The sequence below is a fragment of the Mauremys reevesii genome, linkage group 2 (genome assembly GCF_016161935.1).
Source record: "Mauremys reevesii isolate NIE-2019 linkage group 2, ASM1616193v1, whole genome shotgun sequence".
Classification (NCBI taxonomy): domain Eukaryota; kingdom Metazoa; phylum Chordata; order Testudines; family Geoemydidae; genus Mauremys; species Mauremys reevesii.
The window spans coordinates 183697407-183713097 of NC_052624.1; the positions used below are offsets into that span (position 1 = coordinate 183697407).

Here is a 15691-nt window from a genome sequence, read left to right on the forward strand (position 1 = left end):
AACACTAGGGGGAGGGAGGTTCAGTGCTACCTGCCCCTTGACTTCTCCCAAGTCCCATTTTAAGTCCTCTTCAGCCCTCTCCCTCCCTTGGATGCTACTGAGGAGAGGCAGGAGGGAGCAAGGAAAAAAGCTGCCTGGCCTGTGGTTGAAGCCACACACTTTGTGAGGTGGGGCTCATCTCATTGCTCAGGGGGCCCCTTTGTAGCTTTTTTCCCCTTTGTCATGGTAGGGGGGACTGACACCTGCTTCAGGGTCCTGCATGTTCCAGGCTGGCTACTCTTGGCTCAAGAGAGAAATTCTGCAAAAATCCCTGCCCTGATGGTTCTACTGAGATGTGCAGGGCTCTTCTGCCAGGCACTTCCATGAGCAGAGTGGAGCAAACAGCACACATTCAGGCTTTCCCCTTCTTCCCATTCTCCTCCATGCTGAATTCAGGTTTTGCCCTCTAGTAGTTGAGCAAAACACTGACTTTTGGAAATATATTTGCACATTGACATTATCATCACCAACTTCATAGCAGGTAGGGAGTAAATGTCTACACTGCATACTAAGCCTGGGCTCTGACTCAGGTTTGAGTCCAAGCCCCACTGCTGCCCACAAGCAAACCCATCTGACTCAGGTCAGCAAACACTCAGGACTGGGTCCTAGGGCACTGCTGGGGGGTGGGTCAGAGCCCAAGTACTGTTGTGACTTGGGTCCAAGCCTGTCATTTTGCAGCGTGGGATGCAGCTCGAGCCACATACCCGAGTCAGAAGGTCTGAGTAGTGCAGTATGGACGTGATACCATGGCTGTGAGACCCGGTTCCAGCAACTGTAAGCGCAGGCTTACAACGCAGTGTGGACACTGAAGTGTGGGCTTGGAAACACTGTCCACAAGTCTGGGTCTCCCAGGACCTGGCTCAGAGTGCAATGTAGATATACCCAGAGTGAGAAAGCTTTATCAAACGGGGCCAGGCTTGCAGCGAGATGCTAAATTAGCCTGCTCGCCTCTGGAGACTCATTTCACAACCAGTGCTGCTCAACTGAGAGCGCCTTCTAAGCATTTCCATACTATCCATTGCCAAAGATAAACTCTGAAAGCTAGAGTTCATTGGTTTTTCTTCATGCAACCTGTGTCACCATCTTAAAGTGCTGATAAGCTGTGTTTTGGTATAAAACCTGCACTGCCCCATTGAAGTTGGTAATCAGAAATGACTGGAGCCACCAACATGGCACTCAGTGTCAGCACTGTCTGGGCATCAGAGTAGGGCTATTTGCCTTAGGAGGAGTCGACAGTTCTCATTTTATTTTTAAAAGCTCCTCCTTGAAGAAAAAAGTTACCTGCTTTGGCAGCAGTGGTGGGAGATGGGAGCTGCTGTGTGACAGTGGCCTGAGAGATGACAGAACTAGCTGGAAGTGGTGCGATCCCATCTTGTGTCAGACTCCAGGGGGCTGTTGTTGGGATTGGAGTTCTCTCTGCAATAGCTTGGGTAGATTCCAGATTGTCTGAAGGAGGATTATGGGAAGGCGTTAGAACCTATAAGGGAAACAGTAAGGGTACAATTATTATGAATAAATCATTTTTCCTACTCAGATATACATTATTTATAATGCACAAACTGAGCCCAGCGATGTGTGTCATTGGGATATCCTGAACATGAAGAAAAACAATTACCAATGAAGGCCCACATTTTCCCATCATATATTTAAGAAACTGCTTTCAACCTCAAACAGGAGTTTCCACATGCAGAACAATGCAAGGATATGGCTATTAACATATAGTTTGTCACAGTCACTTGTGTCTAGTCTTAAATTAAGACTAAGCTTTTCAGGGCAGGGGGTATGTCCACTTTTGTGGGTAGCGATCCTTATCTACTCATAAGTACCTGAACACTGACCGACCTTTTAGGGTTAAAAGCAGTGTTTCTGTAACCATGTAATGTCTGTTAATACTTAGCATTTATATGGTGCTTTACATATTCAAAGCACTACACAACTACTAATAAATCACCACAACACACCAAGGACATAGGAAAGTATTAGTATACCCATTACACTGACTTATTTTATTGAACAGGAGCCAGGACTTGAAATAACTTGGGCAAGGCCACACACTGACGCAGTGCCACGGCCTGGATTCAGATGCAGGAATTTCAGAGTCCCCACCCTGTGCATACTCCCCTAGACCGCATTGCCTTAGTGCACATTAGAATGCATGTTGCTGTTAAAGAATGATGCATTTTGAAGGCAAGAAAGCCAGAACAGCATACAGACACATTGTAACCCAGATCCATATCCACAAGTCTGAAAGTTTAAACTGGGATCCCTATACATACCCAACTACCAGACGCTTTACTCCTTACTGTCTGGTAGCTATCCGAGTGACTTCCCTTGACCTAAGTCGCATTGCATTGCAATTATGTTAGCCAGGAGAAGGGCTGTTTGTTTGCAAAAAGCACACTCCTTTCTTATACTGCCACATGACAGTAGTGGACAATGAAACACTGATTTCCGTTGGGGCTACTGTACTAATCTATTTTGATTTGAAAAGGGCCTACAAAGCAGAACATTATGGTGCACACTTCACTACTACTTCTGGGATCTTGAGGCAGCCCTACCTCTTTCCCCAGGTTGTCACTGGCTTGTACAGGTGGCTTTCTCGCTGCTTTGCTTTCAGTGGACTCCACTGGGAATGGTGTCATCTCAGCGAGAGATGGAAGCTTCTCCTTGGCGTGTTCAATAGGAACAGAGTTTGAATTGGACCCACTTTTAATCATGAGATTTTCCAGCCTACTGCCTTCCCTCTGCTTTTCAGCCAAATCCTCATGGTCTTCTTCGGTATCAGCTACTGTAGAGTTGAAGCCATTTTCACTGGTCACCATCAGGCCCCAGTCCATGTAATCCGTGCTCTCTTTCTGTTTGTGCTTGATGCTCAGCTGAAAGGGGTCCTGTTCCAAGTCCCTGTAGTCAGTGTATTCAGGTATCTCCTCAAAGCTGTGATCTTTACTCAGCAGAGGCAGCTCCTTCAGGTGACTCACTTCCTCAGAGGGCTCACCCACAGAGTGAACCATATTTGGCAGCACCTGTCCATACCCTAGCAATGCACCTGGCCTCTGAGAAGGCCTAAGTACAAATGTAAGGTAAGACTTCACTGCTTCAATTTTCTTGGGTTCACAATTTTCTTTATGCTGGCAGTTCACAATGTAGCAGCGCCGTTCAAACATCCAGGACAAGTCACAACCCGAAAGATCGCAGCAAGCCGCTGTGCAGTCTGACATTGACATGGCATGGGGAACTCTCATGATTTTAGTGGTGTCTAAATTAGGAGATATCACTGCATCCGAGTACGTGGCTCCTTCCGTGCACTGCTCACAGAAATACCCTGAAACAACATATGCTGACATTAGGCAGAGAACTACAATCACATAGCTGTATAAGTTGCCATCATGCCTTGAGGGACTTTTAACACAAGGGCAAAAATGTAAACCATATTAAGATTAATTATAAATCCATTTACCATGTACAAATTTCACCATTATTTTTCTTACAAGGTTTGCTAATTTTTGAAGATGTGTGTGCATTATGAGTAATATTTTACACTCGGGTAGCAGTTCTTATCCGATGGTCTCAAAGCGTCTTACAAAGTATCTCTTATTCCATTTTACAAATACAGATGCTGAGGCAAAGAAGTTACATGACTCACCGAACATCCTACAGCAAGCTAGTAGCAGAGCAGGGAACATAAGAACCCTGATGGCACAACATACATGTTGTGACACTAGTAGACCAGATGCCAACTTTTGCCAAGGCTGTAGTCGTTGGCTGAGCACTGACAAATTCAGAGCTGGAAACCAGACCAGCTCACATGTATGTTAGTATTGTTCAAGACAGGTGTTAGACTTGTAAGATTTGTTCAGTCTGTAGGCGATATAAAATTCTTGTAAGTTGCTGTCTGCATTAATTTTACTTGTAATGTCTGTATCCCATGCTAGTAGTATGTAACTTTTGCTTTATAACTGTAAAAATGCCTGCTCTGAACTTTTTTCAGAGTAGCAGCCGTGTTAGTCTGTATCCGCAAAAAAAACAGGAGTACTTGTGGCACCTTTAGCTCACGAAAGCTCATGCTTAAATAAATTTGTTAGTCTTTAAGGTGCCACAAGTACTCCTGTTTTTTTTGCTCTGAACTTGTGAACCCAGGCAGGAGGAGTGGTTCACCTGCCCATCAAAGAAGACTATCAAAACTAAGTGGGCCATTGTGAAACATCACCATACAAAGAGTGAGTTAAATGGCCCTCTCACACCTGGGAAGGTGCTATGTGCAAGGAAGCTTGTCCCATTAGCTTGAATTCTGACATGAAAATGCTCTTCATCCTTCCAAGGTAGACAAATTGAATTCTGTGTAGTTTTCTACATGAGCATCTTTTGAAATAGACCTTAACTGAGGTCACATGGACACAATTTACATGAACACGGAAGATCCAGTGTTAGTTTTTCATAAGGATAGGGTAAGGTGGGGTCTGCCCCAGTATCCTGGGCCAAAATCTCCTCTCCCCACACCACTGTGCTGTGGGCTGGCTGGCTTCCACATCCAGAGGTGGCTGCATTTTAGTGGTGTTATGTGTACATTTATATTGGTCAGAGCTTTGGGAGCCTTTGAGAGAAAAGATGCAGTAGAAGTGCAAAATATTGTATTTTGCTATCCTTCTCCAGCATCATAAAGGGCTGAGACACTTTTGATGAAATTCTGGAAATAAATAAAAAATAAATAAAGAGCTGTCTCCCAAGATGAGAACTTTAATTCCAACTTTCAAGCCAGAGCCAATTTTCACAGCTGAGTTATAAGCCTCTGAAGAATAGGATTTATAACATAAATGCTGACAAAGGCTTAACTCCAGCAGCCTTAGCAGGGACCTATAAAAAAATTCACTATCCTCAAAACCAGAGAAGCCAGATTATCCAGAAGTTCATCAAAATCTAAGTGTCACTGCATGAGTTTCTGAGAGGATGGCATACACCTCTGTACATAAGGAATATGATTTTGTTCTCTCCCCGCAAGCTGCTTCCATCTTATTTAGAGCCTTCCCCTCCCTGAAATCTTGTAAACTTTTACACAGAGATACTTCAGGGAAAGCAGAAGGCTGGTTTCTTGCTTCAGAGACCATTCTAATTGCAGATTAAACACTGGGGGAGGGGAAGAGCAAATAGAGAAAAAATGCTAAAATTATATAAAAGCAAATCCTTGATGCGGGGACAAAACCAAAAGTATTGCAATTAGATTTACAAACAATGGGCTGCAAAGCTTTTACAGTAATTAGAGCTGCAGTCTGCAGGATGTTTACAATTCTGTTATAGGGCCCAGGATCCGCTGCTGAGCCTCTCTAATTGGTTCACTGATCCTGATGGTTCACTTGATGGTTCATCTTCATTTCACAGGTTGCCAGGATCCCTGTTTGTTGCTGATAAATCAAGAAGTACTGGTGAGCAGAGTAGACTGATTTGATTTCTCCCCAGTACTCTCTTGACCACTTGGTGGGAATCTTTCCCTGCAGCTGTGCTCTGGGAAGGAAAAGGCTACTTACCCGCCTCATCCCCAGTATCCCTATGTAATACTGGGCAGGATTTTGGGAGACATAGGTCCAGTTCTCTGCTCTGCTACTGATTTTTTGTATGACCCTGGGTAAATCACTCACTCTCTCTTTGCTTCGATTTCTCAGCTGTAAAATTGGGGATAAAGGTACTTCCCTAACTCACAGAGTGTTGTGAAGTTAACTACGTTACAGATTGTGAGATGCTCAGATAATAGGGGCCACATCAATACTTTAAATAGATATAATCTTTTTTTTTGAATGGTGAGTAATTCACTCAATTTGAAATATACTTAAAATATGTCCATATGGTAGGTGCTGTACAAAGCCCATAGACAAAGATAGTCCCTCCCTGAAATCCTATAGCCTAAAAAGACTGATGCTGCAGAGACAGGACTCACCATGAAATACAGAGGAGGAAATAGCTTCACGTGCAGTTCTGTTCTGAAAAGTGACTCTAAAATGGGATTGTGGTGTTCAGTTTAATAAAAACTTATCAAGAGATAATACCAAACTCAAACAAGTAAAAAGTTGGTCTTTCCAAGCCCCGCACATACAACCTAGACCCTGAAAGTCAAGCTGGGTTCTTTTCCTCTCCAGACATCATCAAACTCTTAAATTGTTGCTTTTGGGTTAAATTATACTGGCTGTTGTGCTGGACAATCCCACTATTTGAAAATTATGCCCTCAGTGACACTTGTGAAACCTCACTGCAATCAGTAGGCCTGCACAGCTGTACCTCATTGGAACTGGTGAGTAAACAATTCTGTTGATGATCTCAAGAAGGAATAAACTCTAGGCCCCTCTCAATAAGCTATGTTGACTCCACAATGCTAACAGCTATAAAAATAGACTTGACTCACTAGAGTCAGCAGCTATGACTTTGCACAAATGAAGAAAGGAGATGAGTTGCAGAGGAAAGTGCCATATTTACAAAATAATTGATCAGAAGAGAATGACATTTTGTTTACGGTGTTGCTAACTCTCAGGATTTTATTGTGACTCTTGGCATATTTGGAGTTTTTCTTAAAGCCCCAGCTCTTGGAATCATGTGTTTCATGAAAATCCTGTCTTTCATTTAAAAAACAAAGTTTCTAGACCCTGCAGTTGTGAAGAAAAGTTTTAAAAACCATGACCCTAAAGTGTCAAATCAGAAAGCAAATCAAAAGAAACCAGATTTTTAGTCTCATTGTGATATTTTGGGGTTTGACTCACGATTTTTGAGCACATAAGGTTGGCAATAGTGTGCTGAGAACTCACAGCTTGTAGGAATCTCAGGAGAAGTGTGTTAAACAGAGAAATGGGAATGGCACCTTTGTAAATGGCACTGAGAGGTTGCTTTATGCATGCAGGGCTGCATTGCCCAGAGCAAGGAGATGGGACTTCTAACACCTGTAATTGTGACTACACACTAAACTATCTTTGTTATAAAGGCTAATCTCAGAACAAAGTAGCACAGCGTGAAAATGCAATAGCTGAATATTGCGAGTCAGACATGATGGCACCTCTGAGCTTTATTATGCCAGTGGGAATGAATTGCAATAAAATGATTTTATAAGATCACTGTGATGCCAGGTTGGAGTATGTCTCTGCAAGTGTGCCATACTGAATTTAATCCAATATATTGCACTGTCAACTAAACAGTTGTGTCTAGGATGGTAACCAATGCATGCTGTCTTTATCAATGAGAGAGCTGTACATTCCCTGCTTTAGTTCAGTTGGAATGGCATTTTATAGTTATGAGATATAAATAAATATAAAATCAATTTTGGAATGCATTAGCACAACCACTCCTGATAGCATGGCCAGAATAATTTAGACCTCATTCAACACAAAATGATTTTATCAATTAATGGATTTATATCAGTGGCAATAGACTCCATCAGTGTTTCCCAAACTTGGGACGCCGCTTGTGAAGGGAAAGCCCCTGGCAGGCCAGGCTGGTTTGTGTACCTGCCGCATCCACAGGTCCGGCCGATCACGGCTTCCACTGCTCCAGGCCAATGGGAGCTGCTGGAAGTGGCGTGGGCCGAGGGACGTACTGGCCACCGCTTCCAGTGGCTCCCATTGGCCTAGAGAAGTGGAAGCCGTGATCGGCCGGACCTGTGGATGCGGCAGGTACACAAACCAGCCTGGCCTGCCAGGGGCTTTCCCTTCACAAGTGGCATCCCAAGTTTCAGAAACACTGGACTACATTATAAGAGACTCATACATACTTAAGGCCTTGTCTATGCTACACAGTTTTGTCAACAAAAAAGACAGCTTTCAACAACAAAACAGTGGAGGTGAACACACTGAAATGCTCCTCCCACCAATGTAACTCCCCTTTATTGCTGACATAATAAAACCACCTTGACAAGAAGCGCAAGGCTTATGTCTGTAGACACTGCGTTCCTTATATTGGTGATCATTCTTGTCTATTTCATGGCTCCCGGCAAGAAAGCTGGCTTCTGGCTCCCAGCCAGGCCTCCGCTCCCGGCTTGGGCTCCCCACTGGGAGCCCTGCTGCCCACCAGGATGCTGACTCCCCGCAGGAAGCATGGCAGCCAACTGGACTTCAGGTGCAGATCATCCCCCCTGGAGGCGAGATCAAAGCTCGGATGGGAGTAGGGAGGTGAGAACTCCCTGGGGGAGGGAGATGGGCTCCCAGTGGGGAACTGCATGGAGCCGAGAGCCCTGGCTCTCAGTCCCCCCAACTGTCCCTCTTCAGTTGGTGGAAGTGCTCCTGGCGAGGATGCACACCACTGACAAGAGGAGGGTACTGTGAACATCAGCCACCACAGTAAATAATGCCATGGCTGTAAGTCATAGAATCATAGAAGATTAGGCTTGGAAGAGACCTCAGGAGGTCATCTAGTCCAACCCCCTGCTCAAAGTAGGACCAACACAAACTAAATCATCCCAGCCAGGGCTTTGTTAAGCTGGGACTTAGAGGCTTTTAAGGATGGAGATTCCACCACCTCCCTAGGTACCAGTGCTTCACAACCCTCCTAGTGAAATAGTGTTTCCTAATATCAGGAGGGATAGCTCAGTGGTCTGAGCATTGGCCTGGTAAACCTAGGGTTGTGAGCTCAATCCCTGAGGGGGCCATTTAGGGAACTGGGGTAAAAATCTGTCTGGGGTTTGGTCCTTCTTTGAGCAGGCGGTTGGACTAGATGACCTCCTGAAGTCCCTTCCAATCCTGATATTCTATAAAACCTAGACCTCCCCCACTGCAACTTGAGACCATTGCTCCTTGTTCTGTCATCCGCCATCACTGAGAACAGCCGAGCTCCATCCTCTTTGGAAGCCTCCTTCAGGTAATTGAAGGCTGCTATCAAATTCCCCCTCACTCTTCTGTTCTGCAGACTAAACAAGCCAGGTTCCCTCAGCCTCTCCTCGTAAGTCATGTGCCCCAGCCCCCTGATCATTTTCATTGCCTTCTGCTGGACTCTCTCCAATTTGTCCACATCATTTCTATAGTGGGTGGCCCAAAACTGGATGCAATACTCCAGATGTGGCCTCGCCAGTGCCAGATAGAGGGGAATAATCACTTCCCTCAATCTGCTGGCAATGCTCCTACTAATGGAGCCCAATATGCCGTTTGCCTTCTTGGCAACAAGGGCACACACAACGTCAGTTTAAGATTGTAGTGTAGACATAGCCTTAGTGAGATACAAGGAGAAATTATAAGTTGCAACCAGAGTTTCATGAGGTCAGTTGACCCACGCATGGGAGGTGCCGAGTGTCAAAGGCATGATACATAGCAGTGATAGTAAGTCACCAATATTTATTGCCACACCTGGGTCAAAGTTCATCACATGAGTCAGTGTTACATAAGGTCACACAAGTGTGTACATAAGGTCACACAGCAGGGATCAGGACCCACTGACCTCAGTGTCTGCTGTTATATGTTCCCTTTACAAAAACCAAAAATGCTCTCAACGAAAAACAGCCCCTCCAATCTAATTCAGCCAGCTAATAAAAAACACAAATAGAACCATCCAGCGTACAGGTCAGGGTAGCTCATCTCAAAGCCTTTGACAAAGGAGAGGACTGGTTTTTAGCAGCTTCCAATAACTACTATTCTCTCTCAAGCACACTGCATCAAGCCCTTATCATGCAAAGTCAAGTGAGCTAGTGAAAGAGTCAGCTCAAATAGCCCTGGAAGACTTAACAAATCCATGCTTAGGACTGTTAGGAAAATGCAACATACTTCACAGTTCTTTAAAAGGATCACTAGTTCAGAGAATCAGACAGAAAAGCTAAAAATTTTAGCACAAACATCTAACAAGCTTCTTGAGCCACAGACAATTCATCTTGAAGGAATTACAAAAGGCTATGTCACTGTCACAGTGAGTGAACATACATTGACTTGTTACAAGCTGAATACCCTCCAATTCAGTTCGGGTGTACAACACCTTACAGAACCACACCTTTACTGAACTGTCTTGGCAGGGCACTGAAAGGGTTAGTGTCTCTGACTTTTCTGCCAAAGTTAATGGAAGTGTGCAGAGGAGGGAAGGCACACAAACAACATTTGTTAACCCCTAATTTACTGTTCAGAACTATTGCCTCAGGGACAGAGAGAAGTCTGGAACACATACCCTATGATGTGAGAGATGAGTAACAGGTTTGCTTTGGAAAAATAATTGAGACACGGTAACAAGACATAATTAATGAACAAGTCTTTTTAGATATCAGGAAGGACTTTTTAACCTAGTAATGACTAACTAGAACCATTACTATACACTCCTATAATTTGGTAACACTCTTAATGAGTCAAATTCATTATTCCTTACACACAATAAGCTCCCACTGAAATTTTCTTCACCAAAGAATACCAGCGTGAGCCACGTATCAGGACCTCAAATATGGCTTAAATAGGATTGACTATATGAATAGACACATGCATCCACTGTTTACTATACAAAAACAGGCACATCTTCCCCTCAACCGACATCCGGTACGACCGTTTCACAGTGTTCTAGAGGATGGTTCTAAATGCACCACCAAAATATCCTGGAGTTAATGCCATCTCATTCCCAAATTCCGCAGTTTTATTAAAACTAGGCATACTAGCAAGAATCTCCCTTATTAAGCAGCTAATCCTGCTTGCATCTCAAAAGACTTGCTGGAGTCCAGATAATTCTTTTATTAATTTATTGAATTCCAATAATGTAGATTCTGCCAGTATCTCCACAGCCACAATTCCAAGAACTGTTAGCTCTCTGGCAAAATAAAGACCTTATATGTGCATTTAACCTTCATTCTGTAGTATCTGTGCTAACACTGCCAACATTAGAGATAAAATGATGGATGATAAAGAGGTAGTATTGAGAATCTATACTACTTTTCGTTTGTTTGCTTGTAGCTTAAAAAAAAAAGAAAAAAAGTCACCAGTGGTGGTTGAGGGTGGGAGAGAATTTGTAGCATTTCCCTAAACTGTGTTTTTGTGAAAAGAAATTCTACTTACCTGAAAAAAATGCATTTTTATTTTCCATCCACCAGTGGCTTGATCAGGCCTCAGCTCTGATGCCTGAAAGCATTCATCCTTCAAAACATTGTGCTTTTCATGGGCACCTATGAGACCTGCTCCATCTAAACAACAGATGCAGTCAGTGCTTCTTCTCTACCACAATGCTGCTGGTGCATATGGCCCTGCCCATACCTAGATATGCCTCTTATAGTGCTCCGTTCCCTTTGCACGCCCCAGCACGTGTACCTAATTATGGCTGACCTAGAACAGATAGGGAAAGGTTTCTTGGAACCTTTCATCCACCCTTACCTGTACCCTATCTGTATTGGCCAGAACTCAGTTTTGAACAGCCTCTGTATAAAGTCCCCTTTCTGCTATCAGATATAGAATTATGTTACCAGAACTCTTCTTAGTAAGGAACAGCAACAGTCTCCTTTCCTCAGCCTATTCTTATTACAAAAATCAGTAATGTTTGCTTCATTCACTGTGCACGATTCAGACATTAACACAAGAAGTAAACTCCTACCTGTTATTGCCCACAGCAACAAGAACAAAGTGCTGAGCCCAAATGCCATTCTACACCAGGCAGGCAGTGACAACCAGGCTTCTGGCCAGCTGTTTGGAGATGATATGTCACCTTAGTGTAGGTTTCCTCTAATACTGTTTAGTACCTAGCAGGAGCCTTGAAGGGCTGTAATAGAGAGCAGAGGAAGAAATAGGTCAGACATTAGCATTTTAGACTGTCACAGCACAAACAGAGAGGATAAATGTAGGCTTCACAATTACTTCCCCAGCTTCTGTGCGATGGATGAAATAGAAGATTGGGCAAAATGAAGATAAAGAATAAATTACTTACCTGTAACTGTTGTGCTTTGAAGGTACAGAAATAGCCTACACTCTTGGGTTCCTGTATCTACAAAACACCAGTAGCCCCTCTATACACTTATTGAACAAAGGGAGTTTATTTCTGCTTAAGTAGAAAGTGAAATGCAACCTTCACTGTGGAGCCATTAAAAACAACTTCAATATTAAAATTCCAGGCTTCAAAAGATAAGTCTGTTAATTTATGGGACTTCTTGTGTGAGTAAGGCAAACAAGGGCCTCTTTGGGATTTTCAGGAAGAAGACCTTTCTTCTCAGGACTGTCAAAGTTCCTCCAGGAAGCCCGAGCAACTAACATATGGGCTTAATGGGGAAGAACTAATTCCAACATCCCATCTGAGAAGGAAAAACAAGTTTTATTTAGCTACAATCTACTACGCATACAAAGGATACGGAGGCATACCCCATAAGGGAAGGGAGCTGAACCTTTCACTTGGGTAGAGCCCTTTCAATACAGAGAATCACAGATAGTTTCCTTTGGTAGTCAGTGAATGGCTGGAGTTTGTTACCTTTACAAGTCAGTCACTGAGCTGGTTACTGATGTGCCCCTTATAACTTGGCCTTACATATGGCAAGTGACTGGCCTGATACAAAACAAGGAGAAATACAGGAAGAAGAAACTGTTTTGATATGGTTCTTTTACACAGGCTGATCTAAACATGGTAGATATTGAAACTGCTCCAGATTCCAGCTGGACTTCATCTGCTCCACATAGAATCCAAGTGGCCATGCAGCACCAATTCATTAGGAAAGGAAGAATCTCCAAGGTCCCTACAAACTATCTGCAGTTTTGGAGAAGGGGAAGGTTAAAGCAGAAAAACATTTTGCTGAGAATCTCAAGTCCCAAATGTGAAAAGCAGTGAATATGGCAAGCTGCCTGCAAAACTGTGGAAGGTTATTCACTTTTCAGAAGCCCAACACTCATTTTAAAATATTGTTTGACATTTATAAGCCTAATTCTACCAAACAAGCAATAAAATTCCTTTTTGAGAGAGACACTATTACAGAGAATTCATGGCACCAAGCATGGAAACCGTTATCCTGATTTATTCAACTGATACAAAACCAAGGAAAGAACAACTATCTGTCACAAAACACTACTTTATGCTTGAGTGTTTTGATATTTGCAATTACAACTCCCACTCCAAAAGAAATTCCTAGAAACAGGATGAAAATGTATTAATCCACTTTTTCTTCCCAGTCTGACCACCCTTTGGTAAGCATCAACTATTAAACAAAAAAAATCTTTATTTTAATCTAGGACTGCAAAAGCTTGTGCAAAGCTGGGGTGTTTGGGTTTTTGTAATTATTCAAATAAACTAAATTCAACCCAGGTGTGGCTCCACATAGGGCAATGAAGTTACATTAGGACTTAAGCATGCTGGACCAGATTAACTGAGAAGGAAAATAATGTTACTTTGTTCTTAAGCAGCACCTTTTTCCAAAGGATCTCCAAACACTTACAAGCATTAGTTAATTTTCATAAGACACCTGTGAGCTAAGCAATTATTATTTAATTCATTTTACATTTTAAGAGCTAGGGATAGCGATTCCCATTATTAAAGTTGCCAACCATTTCCCATTATAACCCCAAAGTTCAACTACTTATAACTTTGTCAAATTTTAGCTACTGGGACTGAAACTTTCCATGTTTGGTCTCTGTTTCAGGTTTAAATTTCTTTGGGATGTTTCAGCTGTTTTTGAGAATAACATTAGGGAAAAACAGGAAGTTTTGCCAACCTTAACAATTTTTCCAACTTAAAAAATCCCCAGCACCTCGGGGTTTGAAACAGAAACTTGCAATTTGGCAGAGGGATAGGTTCCTAGAGTCAGAGAGATCTTTTTCTGTGCCGGTAAAAATCCATCCAGAACTGGACAAGTCATGAGCCACAGAAAACTGCCATTTGTGCATGTGCAGCAGAACTTATTAGGAGCTTGATCCTAAAATCTAACCTCTGGGTATGCTCTCCACCCCTCTCTGATTTCCTGAAGCAGTCCCACAAATCAGAGGTGTCTCTTTAGGATGGACTGGACACATGCTCCTCTGGCCTAGGGGAAGGTGCATTGGATTGGGAATCAAAACAAAGGGTGAAGATTCACCTCTTCTTCTGACTGGCGTTAATATTAAGGATAGTGAAGTATATAGAGTTATTAAGCAAGGCCTTACACCCTTCCCCCCAAAGGGAGGTAAGTATCAGTCCCTTCATTTTACAGAAGGAGTAAGAAAGGGTTCCACAAGGTCATACCAGGCAGAACTGGGAATAGAATTCAGGTCTCTAATACAGAAGACCCAAGACTTAGCTACACTGCCTTTCATAAATAATATGCCAATTCTAAGATGGCTTCAAAATGGAGCCCCTCCTGTATACATAACCCATTGTTTCACTGTAATATATTCCATAGGTGCCAACTCCATGGATGCTCCGCGGCTAAAGCACCCACAGGGAACCCCCCCTCCCCAACCTTCACCTCCTCCTCTCCCCCGTGAGCGCGCCGCATCCCCACTCCTCCGCCTATCTCCCAGCACGTGCCACTGCCAAACAGCTGTGTGGCAGCCCAGCAAACACCAGGAGGGAGGGGAGAGGAGCGGGAATGTGGCACGCTCAGGGGAGGAGGCGGAGTTGGGGTGGGGACTTTGGGGAAGGGGCTGGAATGAGGGCAGGGCGGGGGCAGAGTCGGGGCGGAGCCGTGGGGGGGGGGGGTCGAGCACTCACCAGCGCGAGCAGAAGTCGGTGCCTATGCTATATTCCCCCTTTAGTGGCTGGTTCACAGCGGTTAACAGCTTGATGCTGATGCCAACTAATATAGATATTGCTTTAGCAAAAATTATTCATATCTTTGCACTGCTGAATCTCTTGGATTCAAACCCTACTCATGATGCTTGTGGAACATGGGGTTGTTTATACAACAGAATTTGTATCTTTCTAGAAAATTAGGTTTCTATAAACCTATGTTATAAGTATGAAATAAAGGTGTCAAAGATAAGCATTAAAAAGGCAACAAGCTTAATTTCACCCAACTTGCATATGCATTATGATACAGACTGTTTTTACCCTACAGGACACCTGCCTCACTCAGTGTTTTTTTCTGATGACAGGTAACTATTTTTATTTAGTTTCTATGTAACAAAATGCCAAAGCCTGCTCCCACTGAAGTCAATTGCAAAACTACCTTTGATGTCAGTGGGAGCAATATCAGATCCAAAATGTGTATAATGCTAAAACTAAGTGTGCAGCCTTTCCTCCATTAAAAAAAAATAGAAAACCTGTTTAAAAATAATAATGACTTTAAATGTCTAAATAACTGGGTCCATGAACACTCTCCAGAGGAAGACAGGGTGTAGCCGTGGGGAAGGATTCCGAGGTGAAGCAAGTTCTGCAGACATGTGCCCCTAAAATGAAATTATTTTCTTTCATAGGAATACCATGTACCCTCACCCCTCTGATTTACCCCACGATATTACACTGTCTACATACAAGAGACATCAGACACACTACATCTGAGCTTACTTACCTTGATGTAGATAAATCAATAAATGCATATATTTAAAAAAATGATGTGAATGAAAAGTCTGGTTTAAAGTCACAAAGCCAGGGGATCTGGTATTATAGCTGAATCTCTGTCCTGCACTCACACATCACTGAGCCTTTTTATTTTCATAATGATGTGAACAGAGAAGATAATGCTGCCAGCATTAACTTTGAATTTTCTTGGCTTTCATCAGTTTAATCACATTTCAGAGGAAGAGCTGCTTAAAATGGACTGTATGAAAGTTTATATGACAGTAAA

At 43.1% G+C, this 15691-nt stretch overlaps 1 protein-coding gene across 6 annotated transcripts in view; it reads right to left on the minus strand.

Annotated features, from left to right (window-relative positions):
* KIAA0319 (KIAA0319 ortholog) overlaps positions 1 to 15691 on the minus strand; it is a 75874-nt gene that overhangs the window by 47680 nt on the left and 12503 nt on the right. For all 6 annotated transcript variants that reach the window (XM_039527003.1, XM_039527000.1, XM_039526997.1 and 3 more), the window contains exons 2-4: positions 11548 to 11712; positions 2598 to 3361; positions 1321 to 1516 (exon numbers count right to left, since the gene is read on the minus strand). In XM_039527003.1, coding sequence (XP_039382937.1) covers positions 1321 to 1516; positions 2598 to 3361; positions 11548 to 11596 — 1009 coding nt within the window. In that variant the 5' untranslated portion in view covers positions 11597 to 11712. The remainder of the gene's footprint in view (positions 1 to 1320; positions 1517 to 2597; positions 3362 to 11547; positions 11713 to 15691) is intronic.